Here is a 20,521-nt window from a genome sequence, read left to right on the forward strand (position 1 = left end):
AGTTCATATTCTTAAAGGGGAAATAATAATTTAACTTGGGGTTCTGCATCCACCCTCAAGTTTCACTCACCTCACCACTGGTTTATGGAGATTTTTAGAATCAGAAGTGATGAAATAAGTAAAACTTAAAAAAAACAAAACAAACAAAAAACAGAATCAAATATGCAATTGCAATACTTAACAAGCGCACTATAAAAATAATAATAATTTAGAAATGGTGGCCAATGAGTAGTCCCAAACAACGTTTAATCGGTAGTACAGAGGAGTCTTGTATAAGTAAGTGGGAGGAGCCTATTTAGTCAGATAAGACTCATAGCCAAGGTGGAAAAACAATAAAGACCCACAGAACTTGGTGGATCTTCCAGTAGTGGTGTCATTGGGTTGGGAGTGGTGGGAGAGCGAGCCTTCATCAGCTTCAAAAACTGGGTTGGTTTGGTTTTTTTTTTACTTACTTTTTATAAAAGCTCAGATTTTGGCCCTATCAAAAAAAAAAACAAAAAAAACCCCACCCTCTGACAATAGTCCAGTACTTATCTGATAAGTCTGTAATAAATAGTGGAATTCCTCACGAATGTGCTCTGCTGTGTAAAATAGACATTTTTAGACAGCGAACAAAGACAGGGAAAAAAACAAAAATAAACCTTGCTTCATATCACTCGGAGATCCCAAGTAGTTGCATATGTCCAGACCAGATGCTGGAATAAATCAGCTCCGGCCTCCTGGAAGCCTTTGGGTCAGTCTCTATTCACTGGCTGCAGTAATGTCACTGAGGTGGTGGCTGCTGAGCTTCCTGTGGTGGTGGCTGCTCCTGCTGTGGAGGATCCTGTGGCGCCTGACGTGGCACTGGTGTTGGAGGTCTTGGAATGACCTGGGGTTGCCTTTGTCGATAAGCAATGACTGTTCCAAGCAACAGCGCAATGATGGTCATGAGGTAGAGGTCCCATTCTGGTCCCAGCAGCTGATCCATATCCACTTGTGATAACATTTCCTTCACCTGATCGAAGCAGAGGGAACAGCTACTGTTAAAGGGGTTAACATGATATTTTCACCTTATACTAAACACCCTCCACCTGCCTAACTTCTAACTTTCTTTAAAAAATAAAAAAAATTATATCTGCCCAGATTGATCAGATCAGGCGACCCCCTCCTCTTCTTCTAGGCATGAAACGTCACTTCCTTCATTTCTGCTGTTGCCTGCTCAATATAGCTGGAGTGCTCTATTGTGCAAGCACCGGCATATGTGAAGAGGAGAAGGATTGGGCTTCTCACACATGAGCAATAGTGCCGGCACTCTGGCTCTATTACGCAAGCAGAAGTCGAGAGAAGAAGGAGCTGGCAGCACAGAAAAAAGTGATCTCCAGGACAGGAAGCAAGTATGATGGGGTGGGTTAATAATAATACATAATAATAAATTTTATTTATATAGCGCTAACATATTCCGCAGCGCTGTACAATTTGTAGGGTTTAAATACAGACAGAAAGATACATTACAAAGAAAGTCATTTCACACAATGGGACTGAGGGCCCTGCTCGCAAGAGCTTACAATCTATGAGGTAGAGGGGGTGACACAAGAGGTAGCAGGGGCGACATTGCTTATGCAGAGGTCAGACACTTTTGTAATAGAGGTGACTGTCATTACATAAACATAAGACTTTATGAGCCGTCAACAGTCGTGTCCTTTAACATGTGGATGGAGCTTGGACCTATAAAGTTATCCTGAGATTACATCATATCATGTGGGGTAATGTGGGAGCGGGGACAGAGGAGGGTTAAGGGTTTACGTTATTGTGATAGGCTTGTCTGAAAAGATGTGTCTTTAGTTTGCGTTTGAAACTGTAGAAATTGGGAGTTAATCTGATTGTCCGGGGTAGAGTATTCCAGAGAAGTGGTGCAGCTCAGGAGAAGTCTTGTATACGAGCGTGGGAGGTTCTGATAATAGAGGATGTAAGTGTTAGGTCATTGAGTGAGCGGAGAGCACGGGTTGGGCGGTAGACAGAGATGAAGGAGGAAATGTATGGAGGTGCGGCATTATGGAGAGCCTTGTGGATGAGGGTGATAACTTTATATTTTATTCTATAATGAATAGTCAGCCAATGTAACGACTGGCACAGACCAGAGACATCGCTGTAGCGTCTAGCCTGGGTTAGTTAGGTAGGACTACTATTTCGTGGGCTAGCTAGGGAAACAGGGATGGGGTGTGAGAAGGAAGAGGAGGGAGTGATAGGGGTGATTTGAGTGAAGAGCAATGCATCATGGTAGTTGTAGGAAAAGACAGCAGGAAACTACCTATATAAACAAATGCAGAGGATGCCAAGAACTACAAGAGAACCCCAGAAATCACTCAAAACACTGCTAAGGGCTAGTTCACACGGGGTTTTGTGTGAACACATTCCGTCGTGGCTTTCCACTATGAATTAGGCCAAAATGAATGAGCCTAGTTTGGAGGGTGTTGTCGTGAGGCGGACGCCGCGGCTGAATCAGCTGCAGAATCCGCCTGAAGAAAGGACAGCTTGCTTCTTTTTTTCCATGAGCGGGGAAAAAACTGCTCACGGAAAAAGGAAATGATCGACTCCCATTGATTTCAATGGGAGGCGGCAGGATTTTGACGTGAACTCTGCGTCAAAATCCTGACCATTTTGCCTCATGTGAACTAGCCCTAAAGGTATTTGGGTGCACTTATCAACCCAATAATAGCCCTAACAGACCACTTTTTTTTTTTTTTTTAAAGTGTTTTTTTGCCCAGATAATCCCTTTAAGTTTCTAGAGGCCCATATACTGGAGATCTTTAAACACATGTCAGCAGACAACATGGGTGTGTACTGCATAACCTGACATCTAGGTTCAGATACTACAGTGTGCTGAAGTTTTCATTCAGAAAATTGGCCATACTTATTTGTAGACGTTTAATATCGATTACACAATACTTGTGGCTACACATAATATAACAGGAGACAAAATCACAGCTATTGGGCTTCTATAATTACAGGAAAGGGGACTGGGAGACTGTTCCTTTACGGATATGATACTCAGACTATTATTTCTGCTTTTTGCAGTTCCTCACAATTTCTACTTTTGTTAGAAACAATCAAGTAACCACAACAAAGTAAGATATTACAGCAGACTTACTAAGTAAGTTTAAAACTCTCATAGAAGAGGGGAGAGTCCTGGTGTTGAGGCAAGGGTGGGCTCCAGAATTAGGACCTGCATCTATGAAACCTTAATAGCATAACCTGTGGATATGCCATAAATATCTGTGATAGGGAAACCCACATGAATATTAGTTCCACTTACATTAAGCTCCTGCAGGTACTGGAGAGAGTACAGAATGCCAAGTTTACAGAGTGCAAGGAAGACCGGGACCTGGGCATCTGGGCTGGCCTCAGCTGCCATATCATAAAATCGCTTAGCAAGGTGGATGTCCTGTGTAAGAGATCCAAAGAGCCACATGAGAGGAGTACATACGTATTAGAAGAATACAACCATCTTGCCCAGCTCATTACCTTTCAATGGGTTGTCCTCAAAGCATCTAGCTATGACTGATCACCAATACAGTTTAGGGCGGGTTCACATCTGTGCCCTGGTCTTCACTTTCAGGCTTCCGTCTTCTGCCGACAGGAGATGGAAACCCGTCGGACAGTGTCCGCCCGTGAGCGTTTTGTGGTCTCCGTGGCTAAACATTTTTTTTTTTTAAACCAGAAACAAAGTCCTGCATGTCCGACTTTGTGTCCGGTTAAAAAAAAAAAGACAGTTTCGCCGCAGAGACCACAAAACGCTCACATGTGGACACTTTGCAAAACCATTCAAATTAATGGGTTTGAAAAGTGAATGCCGGTTTCTGTCTCCTGTCCAGTTTCTAGGGCATAAGATGGAAACTTTAAAGCGGAGACCGGGGCGCAGATGTGAACCCGCCCTTAGTTAACACTTAATATGTAGTACTAATAGATGTAGATGATGTTTACAGATTCATCACAATGGTTCATGGCATCCTACAGAGATCACTGAACTGAGACAGCCATAATAGACAACTGATAAGAACATTGCGAACTGATGAACTGTTTACTTGTATGTACCAATAACCTTCTTCCACCCTCCCTCCTAAAATTCTATTCCTGTGTCCCTCTGTACATAAATATGCATCCTTCAGAAATTGTTTTTAAATTTACCTGAGGAAGAAGCTGAGAGCTTCAAAAGCTTGTAATCTGTCATCTTTATTAGTTAGCCATTAAAAAAAGTTATCAACTACTGAAGACTCTCAAGTTTTTTTTTTTTTTTTAAATATTTCCTACCCACTGGCTAACACGGTACAAAAACAAACATTTTTCTTATACTAAAAACTCTTATGCTTTCTGTCTAACCCCTACACAGGGGCATGGTTTGTTTCAATACACACACAAACGACATACAAAACAGAACAGTGCAAAACTGGCCTATTCTTATGGGGCTCCTACACAAACAAAAAATAAAATATACCTGTGCAAAGGTGGGTCCTTCTGCCATATATATATATTTTATCTCTTTATTATTTGTACTACTTTGTTTTATAAAAGATAGCTGAACGACTGCATCAAGCAAGCACTCCTTTATGCCTTCCCTTTCCTACTAGATTGTAGGTTGTTGAGAACAGAGCTCTCACTTCTATTGTTTGCAATGTTTCTTTGTACCTGTGTCTTTTAATTTGCAAAGTGCTGAAGAGGATGTCAGAGCTCTATATTTACTAAGGACTAAATAATAAACAGTTTGCCTTTTACATGGCAGATAAGACAGGTCAATTTTACACCATTTACCAATATCTGTCAATGTCTGCACTCACCTGTTTAATGCCCAGGCCTTTTTCATGCATGTACCCCAGATTAAACATAGCCTGTGCACTGTGTTGCTGTTCAGATGCCAGGCGATAATGGATAAAGGCTGTTTCATAATCTACATCAGTTCCATAACCATAAAAATGGTAGTCACCCAGTTTCAGCCGTGCCACAGTATACCCTATAAGAGATTGAGCAGATAACAGGAAAGGAGGCCATTTAACGTCATCGTTACCTATAAAACCTGTCTGAATTCTAATCCTTAAGAGTAACCCCAGGCACATATGATTTCTCCATAGCAGCTGTTATTAGCGGAGAACATGGCTGGTGAATCAGGGTGTGCTGATGTATGAGCATTATAAAGGTACTTAGGGGGCGTCCATTTAAATTAATGCAAAATGTCACGGACACAGCTAGTGTCCGCTGCTAATGTACGCGCAAGATTTTGAACGGACATTAGTAACGGACACTAGCTGTCGGACACTGACGGTAGTGTGAACGCTCCCTTAAACATCATTGCCTAAAAATTATTCTCTATAAAAGTGTCATTTGTGCTCAGACTGACACTGCAAATAAATAATACTACAGAATACCAAAGCACATCTAAGTGGCTGTGTAGCCAAAGCCTAAAATGGTACACTTACTATTTAAAGATTAATAATGTAGATGGAAGAACTGACCTTGTGCGGCTGCCCGGTTCCAGTGCAGGAGAGCTCTTGGGAAAGTCTCATTTTCACCAAACAGGTTAGCTTCTTCTGCAGGAGCAAAGGGGTCAAATACAATGTAAATGTTGTGTTATGTGAGGGCAAACAAAATAAAAAATATTGCAGTTGTGGGTTCAACTCAGCTGAGAGTATTATGCTGCTATACAAGTCTAAAAAGTCTCCTACCCTTTATAGGATCCTAATGTCAACAAAGCTCATAACACCAATATATAAGCCCTCTAATATTAGCCTAGAGGAACAACTATCAGAAGAAGGTTCTATTGTCTCAGTCAGATTGAAATCACACATGCAGTTTTACTTTTTGAACCAAAGCCAGAAGTCTATTTAAGGAAAAGCAAATAGAAAGCACAGACTTCTCTTTCCTGCTGGATCCACTTCTGGTTCAAAAAAATGCTTAAAAAACTGTATGGGTTTTTCCAGCCTAAGAATCTTAAATACCCAAAATGTTGTTAACCCATAAGGTGTGCAGCACATAAGTCATCTTACTCAGTTACTTACTTTGGTCCAGGATGAAGGCTGCGTTACTTTGTGCCACTTCATATCCCTGCTCGGCCAGCAGCAAATACTGAACTACAGCAGCATTGGAATTTCCGTTCTTATAGCCGTTATATGCCGTCATCAGCCTTTCAGACCATCGACCACGTTCACAGACATTTTTAAACAGCTGAAAAAAAATATAGATGTGTCCTAGATTGTTTCTGCCAGCACCAACCTGACCATAAGGGCGTATTCAGGTTTTTATTTATACAACTTTCTAACATACATGCATTTTAAATTCTCACATGCATTTATTGCATCAGTGCAGACTCCTAGTTGTACAGTAACATGGTATACCCCATGGATGAGTCCTGTGTAATGCATCTAAGGGCTAACACAATGGGACCAAACATGTTGTCAGTCAAACGACACATCATGTGACTCCTGACATTCAGTAAGAACTGTGTTACATGCATGTGTTTGATTGGCACATAAGAGACATATCGAAGACAAACGGTGCAAACAAATCTTTATTATAATGACATTACTGCGTGTATTTACATGGATGCCTGTCTCTAAGTTATGTTGTCATGTTGTTACTAAAGTTAATTGAGGGTAAAAAACAAACAAACAAAACTTGGAAGATGCAGGAAGAAGAATATAAGATTTTCTTCTACACAGACATGATAATGAGATGATATTGTAGTAATAACGTATTATGTTCTGCTCCTTAATATACTACTATTAACCTGACTAATGGATAATTGACTGAATGACAGGGGTGGCAAGACCTGTGAGAGAGTCACATGACTAAAGCGATGTTTAGTCCAATTCTCCAACGGATGCATTTCACAGGAGTAAGAAAGGACTACCATTCTTACGATAGCATATTTTTCCTTTTACAGACTACTGCACTGATAAAATATAGACGTGTGAGCAAAATCTTAATTACATACATATATATATATATATATATATATATATATATATATATATATATATAAGTGTGAGATATTCTATTCTGTACACAAAATACGTAAAATTTATAAAAACCACAATACCTCTTTAAACGGAGGTTGTAAGGTATATTATGTGAATGTTATGTCAGTTCATGAGATCTGTTCACCTACTTCTACTGCAGTTTGGCAGGATCGTAGTACTCCTGTTCCGGTGGCATGCATTTGAGCCAGATTGTAGAAAGCCAAAATGTGACCCCCTTGAGATGCCAGGTTAAAGTACTTCAGGGCCTGTTTGTAATCTCTCTTCACTCCAACACCATCTGCAAGCAGACAACGAGTCAGACAAACTTTATTAATCATCTGTGACCGCCAGCAGATGTCAAACACAGGGCTACTTGCTGCCAGGATTCTTCTTCACCCTTAACACAACCTCCTTGCCACCAGCTGGATTCCAAAATTGACCACATTTACACGCTGTATGGCATGCCCAGACCCACAGCAGTTTAAAGTTTCTATATCTGCTTTGCAAACCTTCTAACTTTTGACAGTAACTCTTACTGGTTTCTAAATAACTTACTTGGCAGTCTTATCCACAATGTCTCTACTGTGTCACGAACTTTTTCTTGCATGCAAACCAGTCTGGTCCGCCCTGAGGTCACTATTTAAGGCTTCTCCTATTCGGTTTTATATATCCACTATAAGAAAATCAGCTACACGGATAGGTTTCTGTATCTGGTACTTACTGTAGTACATAGACCCAAGCTGAAGCTGTCCATCTACCCATCCCTGTTCAGCTGCTTTCTGGAAGTATTTCAGTGCCAAATCATAGTTCTACAAACAGAAAAAATTTGAAATCTGGTGAGATCTGAAGGCCAGGAGCAGCAGTTAATTACCATACAGATATTGTATGTGCAAAATATATTACCAGTCAGATGATTACTCACCACAGGAACCCCTCTTCCGTACAGATATGCCATACCCAGACCACTCTGTCCAACCGGGTTCCCCTGTCATTAAAGAGGTAAATAAACAGAGAACTAAATGTTATTTTCAGCTTAGTTTCCATAGGCTACATTCATTCCCACACTGCAACATAGTTTCTGCAGGCTACATTGATACCAAAACTACCAGCGAGTGACTACAGATTACATTCATGCTCACATGGCCACCTATCACCCACATGCAGTACTCATACTGCCTCCTAGTGCCTGGACGTTACATTTATTCTCATATTGTCACCTAGTACCCAAAATTTACAATCGTTCTCAAATTACCACACTTAGTGCACACAGACTACAACTATTCTACCACTACCACCTGGTGCCTACAGGTTACATTTATTCCTATGCTGCCACCTACTGCCCACCGGTTAATTTTTTCTCACACTGCCACCTAGTGCCAGCAAGTTACATTTATTCCTATGCTGTAATCTAGTGCCCAAATATTGCATTCATTCTTACACCACCATCTAGTGTTTACAGAGTACAATCATTCTCATGCTGCCACCTAATACCTTCAGGTTAAATCCAAATACATATATATACAGGTGCCACAGACCTGGCATCAACCCGTGTTATACACAAAATGTTTAAAACATCTTTACAATGAAGGATAACGCCACAGTGACATCGCACAACATTCAAAAAGGAAAATATGTGCCATGTTCCATACATCCCAGGCTTCTCTATGCAATGATTGTGTTTGAAGGCCAATACCCATAAAAATGCCACAAATACAATTCAGTCTCCTATCACATATTATTAAAGGGGTTGTCCCATGTCGCATACTTACCCGTCTTCGTTCCTCTAAAATCTTCTGTCTTCCGGCTTTGTCTCGTCATTGGTGGGCGGGGTCACATATGCAAAGCCAAGCGGCGAGATGCCGCCAGCCCTGCGTGCGCGCTCATACACCAGTCTAGCCTTCACAGTGCAAATACAGACCCGACACCCTGCGGGTCTGTATTAGCATTGTGAAGGCTAGACTGGTGTTTGAGCTTGCACGCAGGGCCGGCGGCATCTCGCCGCTTGGCTTTGCATATGTGACCCCGGAGCGGAATAACAGCATCGCTTCTGTCTTCATGCAGGGCAGAAGCATAGCGATGTGCCGGCGTCTAACAGTCCCCAGCATCCGCCTATTACAGCGGATGCCGGGGAGTTAGACGCCGGCACAAGTGAAGCCAGCAACATCGCTATACTTCTGCCCTGCATGAAGACAGCAGCGGCAGAAGCGATGCTGTTATTCCGCTCCTCCGCCCCGGAATAGCAGCATCGCTTCTGCCGCTGCTGTCTTCATGCAGGGCAGGCACATAGCGATGTTGCTGGCTTCACCTGTCCCCCAAAGGGTAAACTACCCCCCCCCTCCAGGCTCGCTCCCGTGCACTTAGCCCCTCCTCCCTCCCCCCTGAGAGCAGGCAGACATCACTTGACTCAGGTCAGGGCTGTGGCCACAAAAAAATGAATAAAGTGAGATAGCGGCCAAACAAAGCAGTTTTGCTGAAGCATTGTATTTAGGAAAAGTCTTGCATTCACATTTACAAGCATTATAGATAGGATCCTTGTGACGGGACAACCCCTTTAACATTCAGAAGTAGGAGTAGTTACTGATATTTCCACATACCATGTCTGCTGCTTTCTTGAAGTACTGTAGAGCCGTTTCGTTGCTCTGCCGCACCGTGTCACTGCCCTCTGAATACATCTACGTGAGCAGGAAAACATTATGAGACTCACTATTAACAAGATCCTCTACTCAAGGATGGAGACTTCACCTCTGTATTGGATGTAATGGAGGCTCAGAGACTGTTGTCACTTTTTTTTTTATTTTAATTTGTCCCATTAACAGTGAGTTGTGTTCAGAATGGATCTCACAACACATGGAAACAATGTAGGCTAGTGCTCACCTTTCCCAGGAAAGCCATGGCATGTGAGTTTCCAGCATTTGCCGCTTGATTGAAGTATTCAAATGCTCTCTGTGGAGTCATCAAAAAGTACAATTGGTGGAAAACTGCTACCTAGCATGTGCAGCCATTCACTACTACATATAAAAGGGTATTCCGCTCTCAAAACATTACCCTTATCCACAGGATATGGGGTAGCTTACTGATTAGTGGGAGGTCTGACCGTTGGGACCCCCCACCGACCACAAGAACTGATGTGATTGAGGTTCCCTAGTTGACACCTTCTCAAGCGCAGTCCATAATAAATTACTATGTCAAATTAGATGTGTACTTTAACAGGGGAATGTTAATTCATCCTTCACTGTTTCATTTCCCTGTGAAAATAAATATGTGTAGGACATATAGCTGTAGCAGAAACAATTGGTTAAATTGCTGCAGCATTATATCTTAGCACAGAAGACAACAAAAACCAATGAAAAGCCATTGGAAAAACACATTTCAACGTTGTTTTATTTTTTTGTCTTCTGTAATAAGATACGACACTGCAGAAGCTTAACCAATCGCAGAAGATTAGGTTAACTCTGCTACATCTGTAGATTGACTAGGACATTCACCATCTGCTGTGCTGATGCAATCCCACGCCCTCCCCAGTTCATTCAGATCAAGAAATTATTAATGTACCTGATGGTTTTGTTCTACTCCACGTCCACCATGTAGATGAAGTTGTCCGAGGCCGACCTGCAGAGAAAAGATCAATATTAAGTACAGTTCCATCCAAAAAGGAACAATAGCCACTGGAGAAACAGAAGGGAATTATGTAATTGTACAGTACAAGACGAATGCCACATTGAACACACATCTATAATGGTGCTTGAAAGTTTATGAAACCTTCAAAATTTTATATACGGTATTTCTACATAAATTTGACCTAAAAAACACTTCAGATTTTCACAAAAGTTCTAAAACAAATACATGGAGCTAATTCAAACAAGTGAGTTGCCTCACTCAAAGGAACAGCCTCCTCCATTGAAATAGATCATTCATATGGTTACCAATTTATACCCTGCTATTTATGCTTCTATCTGTTTCTACTGACACCTACATTGAGCCTGATGAAGGGAAGTACCGTGATCGAAACATTGCTATGCATCTAGATCTCAGCTGTACACTAAAATTTTCTATGCGACTTCCATGAATGGTGTTATTTTGTAACACTAATAATAAGCTAGCTTAATTGTAAACTATTTTGAGTGCTGGTGGAACAGAAGTGAAAAAAAGTCACAAATGTTTTAACGCCTCAAAATGACAGAGAACTGGCCAACAAGGAAGTATAACTCTCCCCCAAAGCACTATAGTCTGTTTAATATTCCAGGGCTGTAATTACTATTTTCCAGGCTTCAGAGATAAGGGCTTGTTCACACATGGCAAGAGGGGGTGGATTTTGGAGCTAAATCCATGTCATAATTTGCCCCCTCACAATAGTGGTCTATGTAGACCACTAGCTTACTTTTTTCCGATCACGGAAAAAAGAAGCGAGCTGCCCTTTCTTCAGGCAGATTCCGGGGCTGATTCAGCCCCGGCGTCTGCCTTGTGGCAGCACCCTCCGGACTAGGCCTATTCATTTGGGCCTACTCCGGAGCGGGAAGTCGCAACTGTTGGAAGCCCTATTCTGATGTGGCTTCCTGCGTCAGAATCAGGACCAAAATACGCCACACTACACCCAGTGTGAACGGGGCCTAAAGCTTCCAAGCACTCCCAGCATAAGACTAAGGGCTCGTTCACATCTGCGTCCGGGAGTCCGTTCTGCAGGTTTCAGTTTCCTGCACAAAACAGGGCAGGAGACGGAAACCTGTCGGCATCTTTCAAACTCATTCATTTGAATGGGTTTGAAAAGCGTCTGGCCATGAGCGTTTTATGCTCTCCGTGGCGAAACCGTTTTTTTTTTAACCACATGAGGACCGCCGTACGTAAATTTACGGCCTCATGTGCTGGTACCTAAAGACCGGACTATTGCCGAAATACGTCCGGCCTTTAGGTACCTTTCTGGCGGGGGGAGGGGTGCGGGGGGGACAGGGGTTAGGTGTTACTAACACCTAACCCCTTCCTCCATAACGTCCAGTCGGAACTGAGTCCGACTGGAAGTTTTAACCCTTTCGATCGCGCCGTGAAACATCACGGCGCGATCGAAAGGCATCCGCCGACAATTGAAGCTGATCGGCACCCCCCGCGGCGAGATCGGAGGGTGCCGATAGCAGTAAAAGGTAGTCTGGGGTCTGGCCAGTGACCCCAGACTGCCCGGAGCCCCCACATACCTGGTGATCCTGCCAGGACCTTCTGATGTCAGGCTGTGCGTCTACACAGCCTGACATCCTGCTACGGAATGCCATGTGGGACACCTGCAGGCTGTGTCTCACATGGCATTCTATATCAGCACAGTATTGCTGATTGAAGTGTCCTAAATGGACACATGAAAAAGTAAAAAAAAATGTAAAAAAATAAAATGAAGTGTATGAAAAAAATTAATAAAGTTATAAAGCCCAAAAATCCCTTTTTCTCAATAGAAAATGAATTATATAAAAAAAGAACTAAAAAGTAATAAAAACAATGCATATTTGGTATTGTCGCGTCCGTAACAATCTGTACAATAAAACTGAAATAATATTTAATGTACATGGCGAACGCCGGAAAAAAAAAACGGAAAAAACTCGCCGGAAGTAATGATTTTTCGCCATCTCACCATACAAAATATGCTATAAAAAGTGATAAAAAAGTCATATGCATCCGACAACAGTACCAATAAAAAGCGCAGGTTGTCCCGCAAAAAATAAGCCCTCAACCAACTCTGTCAACCGAAAAATAAAAATGTTACGCCTCTTAGAAGATGCGATGCAAAAAACATTGATTTATGTCCCCAAATGTGTTTTTCCTCTGCAGAACTAGTAACACATAAAAAAATACTATAAATGAGGTATCGCCGTAACCGTACCGACCCGCAGAATAAAGGGAACATGTTACTTATACTGTACGCTGCATGGCGCAAAATTAAAAAAGTAAAACTCAATGCCAGGATTGATTTTTTTTTTTTAAATCCAGCAAAAAAGGGTTAATAAAATGTATTCAATAAGATGTAGACACCCAAAAATGGTGTCATTACGAAATGCATCTCATCCCGCAAAGAATAAGCCCTTATATGGCCGCGTCACCAGAAACATAAAGAAAATATAGCATCTCACAATGTGAAGACAAAAACCCTCAAAAATCGCCAAATTATTAGAACACAACTGGGTGCGTCATGTAGGGAATATATAAGCTGTGTGAGCGGATATCAGGGGACACCCCAGATTTACAGCTTATGAGGGAACAGACACCAGAAGTGACCCCTAAAGTGACCCCCAGAGTGACTCCCCAATCATAGGAGCTACGGGGACATAGTAGGGAATTTGGTGTCTGCAATGTCCTCCGCACAGCTTATACATTCCCTCTTCGCCATCCGCTGTGCAGTCACGTCCGGGATACTAATACTCACTACACCACCTGATAAATTCTTTGAGGGGTGCAGTTTTCAAAATGGGGTCACTCCTGGTACCCCATGGAATCCACTTTTCTGGTACCTTACAGGCTCTACAAACATGACATGGCGTCCAGATACCAAACATCTGAATCTGTACTCCAAAAGCCGCATAGCGCTCCTTCCCTTCTGCACCCTGCTGTACGTCCAAACTGCAGTTTATGACACATATATGACACATGTATGACACTGGTGTACCCCCGGATAACGGACATAATGTCATATGTGGGTATAAACTGATACTAGGGCACAGCCGGACACAGATGGGAAGAAGGGTCATTTGGTTTTTGGAGCACAGACGGTTTGGTTTTTGGATGCCATGACACTTTTGTAGAGCTGAAACGCCAGTAAAGTGGAATCCCCTGATAAATTACCTTATTTTGGAAACTACACCCCTGAAGGATTTATCCAGGGGTACAGAGAGCATTTTTAACCCCCAAGTGTTGCTATAACTTTATATATATAACTATAACTGTAGTGGATTGTGAGAGGTGAAAATGACCATTTTTCCAGGAATACGTCCTTTCAGTGCCTAATATAATGTGCCCGACTTGTATCAGAGATGAACGCTCTAAAAGCTGTTGTGCCTGGGATACCCGTTTAACAGTTTTTGGAGTGTCTCTGCTGACATAAGTCGGGCACAACATGTTGCACACTGAAATGGCAAATCTGTAAAATTTTCATTTTTAACTTCTCTATCAGTTGCGATTTCATTTCTGGAAACTAAATAAATGCAACACTCAAGGGTTAAAAATTCTCGCTACACCACTTGATAAATCCCATCAGTGGGGTAGTGTCCAAAATAGGGTGACATGTCTGCGGATTCCACTTTATTGGCAATTCAGGGGCTTTGCAAAAGTGGCAAAAAAAACCAAACTGTGCTCCAAAAACCAAAATAGCGCTCCTTCCCTTCTGTCCCCGGTTGTGCCCAAACAGCCGATTCTACCCACATATGGCATTAAGTACGTTATCCGGGGTACACCAGTGTCATACATGTGGGCATACACTGCTATTTGGGTACCCAGCAGGGTGCAGATGTGAAGGAGCAATATGTGCTTTTGGAGTGCAGATTTAGATTCTTCGTTTTTGGACACCACGTCACATTTGCAGAGACCCTAAAATTGCCCCTACAAAATGGGGTCACTTCTTGGTGAATTCCAGTTTACTGGAACCTCCAGGGCTCTGCAAAAACATCATGGCGCCCAGAGGGTCCCTCTAAATCTGTATCCCAAAAGCTAAAACGCACAGTGGTCCTTCCCTTCTGAGCCCTGCTGTGTGCCCAAGCAGCAGTTTACACCCACATATATAATTTTTTGACCCCCGGGATGGCCCACTTAATAGTTTTAGGAGTGCAGGTCTCTGACAACACAAAGTGGGTGCAACGTATTGGGCACCGAAATGGCATATTTTTAAAAATTTCAATTTTCATTTTGTACATTAATTTTTGGGAAGCATTTTAGGCTCAAAATGATAATACCCCTTGATACATTCCTTGACAGGTGTAGTTTCTAAAATGGGGTCACTTTTGAGGGGTTTCCATTGTATTGATACTTTAGGGGCTCTGCAAATGCGACATGGCACCTCAAAACTATTCCAGCAATATATGCCCTCCAAAATCCAAATAGCGCTCTTTCCATTCTGAGCCCCAGCATGTACCCATACAGCAGATTTTGGCCACATATGGGGTATTGCCGTGTTCAGAAGAAATTGTGTAACAAACTGTGGGGGGCTTTTAATTCTTAAACTATTTGCAAAATTAAAACTATGGCGCTAAATGGACGATTTATTGGGAAAAAAAGTAATTTTTCATTTTCACGTCCCAATGTTAATAAAATCTGTGAAACACCTGTGAGGCCAAAATACTCACTCTACCCCTAGACAAATTCTATGAGGGGTGTAGTTTCCAAAATGGGGTCACTTATAGGGGGTTTCCACTGTATTGGTACTTTAGGGGCTCTGCAAATGCGACATGGGACCTGAAAAATATTCCAGCAAAATCTGCCCTCCAAAAGCCAAATAGCCCTCTTTCCATTCTGAGCCCCGCCATGTTCCCATACAGCAGATTATGACCACATATGGGGCATTTCTGTGTTCAGCAGAATTTGTGTAACGAACTTTATGGAGCTTTTTCTCCTTTATCCTCTTGTGAAAATTAAAAATTTGGGGCTAAATTGACAGTTTGTTGGAAAAAAAGTAATTTTTCATTTTCATGGCCCAATGTTAATAAAATCTGTGAAACAGCTGTAGGGTCAAAATGCTCACTCTACCCTTTAATATGTTCTGTGGGGGGTATAGTTTCCCAAATGGGGTCACTTTTAGGGGGTTTCCACTGTATTGGTTCTCTAGGGGCTCTGCTAATGCGACATGGCACCTAAAATTATTCCAGCAAAATCTGCCATCCAAAAGCCAAATAGCGCTCCTTCCATTCTGAGCCCCGCCATGTTCCCATACAGCAGATTATAGCCACATATGGGGTATTGCCGTGTTCAGGAGAAATTGTTTAACAAACTGTGGGGGGCTTTTACTCCTTTAACCCCTTGTGAAAATGAAAACTTTGGAGATAAAGTGACATTTTAGTAATTTTTCATTTACACATCCCAATGTTAGTAAAATCTGTGAAACAACTGTAGGGTCTAAATGCTGACTATACCCCTTGATGAATTCTGTGAGGGGTGTGGATTCTAAAATGGGGTCACTTTTGGGGGGTTTCCATTGTTTTGGTACTCTAGGGTCTCTGCAAATAAGGCATGGCGCTGAAAATTATTCCAGCAAAATCTGCTGTTCAAACACCCAGTGTCGCTCCTTCCCTTCCATGCACTGCCGTGTGCCCAAAAATCAGTTTACACCCACATGTGGGGTATTTCTGTGCACGGGAGAAATTGCACAATAAACTGTCAGATGCATTTTCTCCTTCAACCCTTTGTGAATGTGTTAATTTTGGGTCTAAATGAATGTATTAGTGAAAAAAAATGAAATGTCTAAATTTCACTGCCATATTATTTTTATTCTTATGAAATGCTTAAAGGGTTAACAAACATCCCAAATGCTGTTTTGAATAATTTGAGGGGTGCAGTTTTGAAAATGGGGTAATTTATGGGGGTTTCTATTATACAGGCCTTTATAATTACTTTCAGAACTGAAGTGGTCCCTAAAAAATTGGTTTGGAGAATTTTCTTGTAAATCTGGAAAATTGCTGTTACACTTGTAAGCCTTGTGACGTCCAAAATAAATTAAAAGACAATCAAAATATGATGCCAATATAAAGCAGAGATATGGGAGATAATATTTATTCATGTATTTGGATGGTATGACTATCTGCCTGAAAAGCAGATAATTTCACATTTTGAAAATTGCAATTTTTTTCAAATTTCCATCAAATTTCCTAGTTTTTTTTATAAATAAATGCAAAAATATTGATTAGTGTTTACCACTAACATGAAGTATAATGTGTTACAAGAAAACAATCTCAAATTCATTTGTGTAAGTTAAAGCGTCTCAAAGTTATTGCCATTTAAAGTGACACATGTCAGTTTTGAAAAAAGAGGCCTGGTCTTTAACATACTTTTGGGCCTGGTCCTTAACCGGTTAAACTGGACACGGAGTCGGACATGCAGTACTCTGTGTCCGGTTTAAAAAAAAACGCATAAAACGCTCACGGCCAGACTCGGCAAGACAGGTTTCCGTCTTCTTCATACAGAAGACAGAAACCTGAGAACGGAGTGCCGAACGCTTGTGTGAACCCAGCGTAACTTTGGAATTAATATTCCATAATGTGTTGTTTATAGTATAAGACAAGTAACAGTCACTGCACCAACATTAAATGCCAGTCTTCAAATTCCCAGTGCCAGCGGAAGAGGCACCCTATTTATTACGAGGACCTCTTCGTACATGTAGTGGCTCCTTCGGTGGGCTGAACACCAGTGATGTAAACTGCACCAGTTTGTTGCTGGCAAAGATTGCAGCGACATTTAAAAAGAAGCCTGCCGTAAATGAATAACAAATCTCCCCCAATGACACCACTGGTAAAATAGTAAATGCAGCTCAGGCTTATAATAAAGGATGTAATTCAAGATCAGTACACAGATTACAATGCGACAGGGATGAAATGAGCTTAGAACCTTACTTGAGCCTGGACATCTCCTTTCTCCGCCAGAAACTGGTAGTATTGGATGAGATCTTCCTCCAGCATACCACTAGCCATGCCGGGATTTTCTAACTCATCAGGCAAGCGAATCCTCTGAACTACTGTCCCTCCAGTAAGTGAAATGTCACTGGCCACTGTGTTAAGATAGTACAAACAGAAGTGTAGACAGAAGTTAACACTAATGATAATTCTCAACCTTCCAAATTTTGTGCAGATTCTGGCAGCCGATTATACTGGAGTTCAAGTGATACAAGTATTTCCTGTGTAACCAGTTTCCGCAGTGCAAAAATATAAAACAGTAAACATATTACCATGATTCGCAACCAGCCGGTAGTGGGTCAGAGCAGATTCACAGCTTTGCAGAACACCAATCCCAGCCCAATAGCGATAGCCCTGTAAAAACAAAAAAGTGATACTTCAAGTCAGTTTGCTACATAGGCTGAACTGGATGGACAAACTATTATTCTGCAATGTCGATCCAGAAGAAAGAAGTCTTTCTAGAGTATATCAATATCACAGGTTATTATATTTCTGGAGATAGGTTGTTGATCCAGGGATTTATTCTGATTGTCAGATATGCAGTCAAAAAGGAATTTTTCAGCTAAAATGAGTAAAACTTGCTTTAAGTTGGTGTAAAAGTCTTCTTCTAAACATAGAGGATGTCTCCTTGTTACAGCCCTACAATATACTGACCATATACTGACAGTGACTACAGTGTGTGACAGTTCATGCATTTCTGATGCTACATGTATTAGTAGAACAATTATAACCCTTGCTGTCTTTACACTGGCACAGTTACTCTCATTTTCTACAGCTAAACCTAAATTACAAACAACATTAAAAAATTAATTCTACGAGCCATGTATGCCGCACACTAAAGCTGTAACACCAACAACAAAAAAACACTACTACAGCACATATTAATATAAAAAATATAGATCACCTTTATTAATTACATATTACATCACATTACACATGAAGCCACTAGAGATGAGCGAACACTGTTCGTATCAGCCGATCCGAACAGCACGCTCCCATAGAAATGAATGGAAGCACCTGTGACGCTGACTTTGCCGGCGGCCGGCGTCACAGGTGCTTCCATTCATTTCTATGGGAGCGTGCTGTTCGGATCGGCTGATCCGAACAGTGTTCGCTCATCTCTAGTGGCTTCTCTAGTATACAAAGCATACAAAAAACAATTCACAGATCACGTGCCCTGAAGCACACAGCACACATCACAGTGGATTAGTTTTTTTACGCTATGTTCACATCTGCACCTGGTATTCATCAAAGGTTATCCATCAAAAAAAAAATAAAAAAATCCTGCCCATTTGCGTTAGTTTTTGACGGATCCGTTTTGTCTCCACTCCCCCCTAACCTTCATCTGCATTCTGAGTGCGCAGAGAGAAGAACAAAATAGGTACTCGCAGATGTGAACTCAGCCTTAAATAAACGTCTCCATTGAAATAGCTGTCACTTGTAGCTGGTGGAGCACTTTGACTTGAATTGGATCTTTGATATATTGTAAGTCGATTACAACAGTACCTACCACCCCTTGAAGAAGCTTTGTAAAATATATGTAGTGATCTGCTATAGACCAATATACTTGCTAAGTGTTCCTATACATGTGTTAATTATTTAGGGATGTGATGTACAATACATGGTATAGTGCTTTAGCATTCCTTCAAATCGGGATGGTGGTTGGGACTACTTATGTTTTGCTGCTGTATTTGCGCTGTTGTAGCTATATGCTCATGCGCACTGTCAAAGTGATAGCTGTGTTTTTCCCAGTTCATTGCTATGGTCCCATACATGACTTGGGAATTTCATATAAACCTAAAATAGTCCTTATGATGAATATAACCACACACACTGTATGTGATAATGAAAATGGGCATAGCAGCCCTTTATTAACTTTGATTACATTAAAAAGGGTTGTCCAGGCAAAAATAAGCAACCCTTTTAACGTTTAAATCAGCTGGGGGCAGTGAAAAAAAAAAAAAAACATAAAAAAATGCACCTGTCCCTGTTGTTCCTGTGTCCTCCCGCGCATCCCAGTTCTTCTGCTCCAGGGGCATATTCCGGAGTTCTGCTGAAACTGCTGAGGCCAATCAATGAAGGGCCTGCAATGTCACTACCTGTCATGTGACCGCTGAGGCCAATCAGCGGTTTAGTGGAACTCTAAAAGAGACCCGGGAGAAGCCGCTGGAGCAATGGGGACAAAAGGTATGCTTTTTATTTGCACTGCCCCCAGCTGATTTAGACGTTAAAAGGGTTGTTCATTTTTGTCTTGACAACCCCTTTAAATTCAACATGAAAATTGGAAACACAAAATAAAATCCATGTCCACAGCAGGTCATTTGAAGTACACAATTCCCTCAGCTGCCAAACTCTGACGTGAGGGTACCAATGATCCCTTTGTGCCAAAGTCACAGGGCACAGCTATATGGGTGGAGTACCTTGATGAACCCTGGACGCATACGCCTACTGTTCCCTGCTTTAGTTACACTTTAGTTCATTTTTTTGTAATTTAATTATGAAACATTTCTAGATACAGTGGTAGTGAAGGATCATAGGAGACAGTGTAGAAGGCTCATACGTGCACAAGACATCACTCTGTACTCACCAAAACCATATGTGCAATAAGGTTCCCTCCTAATGCTCCAAATGTGTAATACACAAGAGCCTGCAACATACAAAAGACACAATTATATGTCAATTCCAGAAGTAATAACCAGATAACAAATTTACAAAGTGGTACCACACCATAATAATACCCCTTCCTCAAACCTAACTCCCCCCCTCATAAAACACTGGAGTGGCTATAAATCAACCAACAAAATGATACACGTCTGGATATAAAATATATATATATATATATATTATATATATATATATATATATATATATATATATATATATATATATATTTAGAGAGAGAGAGAGAGAATG

At 41.4% G+C, this 20,521-nt stretch overlaps 1 protein-coding gene across 1 annotated transcript in view; it reads right to left on the reverse strand.

The window, feature by feature from the left end:
• Positions 1–173: 173 nt before the first annotated feature.
• SEL1L (SEL1L adaptor subunit of SYVN1 ubiquitin ligase) overlaps positions 174–20,521 on the reverse strand; it is a 27,913-nt gene continuing 7,565 nt past the window's right edge. Inside the window, exons 8-21 of the mRNA XM_075282335.1 lie at positions 20,196–20,255; positions 17,881–17,962; positions 17,549–17,703; positions 10,539–10,595; positions 9,861–9,929; positions 9,581–9,658; positions 7,909–7,971; positions 7,708–7,795; positions 7,136–7,284; positions 6,027–6,192; positions 5,484–5,558; positions 4,812–4,984; positions 3,293–3,421; positions 174–994 (exon numbers count right to left, since the gene is read on the reverse strand). Of these exons, the coding sequence (XP_075138436.1) occupies positions 764–994; positions 3,293–3,421; positions 4,812–4,984; positions 5,484–5,558; positions 6,027–6,192; positions 7,136–7,284; positions 7,708–7,795; positions 7,909–7,971; positions 9,581–9,658; positions 9,861–9,929; positions 10,539–10,595; positions 17,549–17,703; positions 17,881–17,962; positions 20,196–20,255 (1,575 nt within the window). The 3' untranslated portion in view covers positions 174–763. The remainder of the gene's footprint in view (positions 995–3,292; positions 3,422–4,811; positions 4,985–5,483; positions 5,559–6,026; positions 6,193–7,135; positions 7,285–7,707; positions 7,796–7,908; positions 7,972–9,580; positions 9,659–9,860; positions 9,930–10,538; positions 10,596–17,548; positions 17,704–17,880; positions 17,963–20,195; positions 20,256–20,521) is intronic.

The sequence above is a fragment of the Leptodactylus fuscus genome, chromosome 7 (assembly GCF_031893055.1).
Source record: "Leptodactylus fuscus isolate aLepFus1 chromosome 7, aLepFus1.hap2, whole genome shotgun sequence".
Classification (NCBI taxonomy): domain Eukaryota; kingdom Metazoa; phylum Chordata; class Amphibia; order Anura; family Leptodactylidae; genus Leptodactylus; species Leptodactylus fuscus.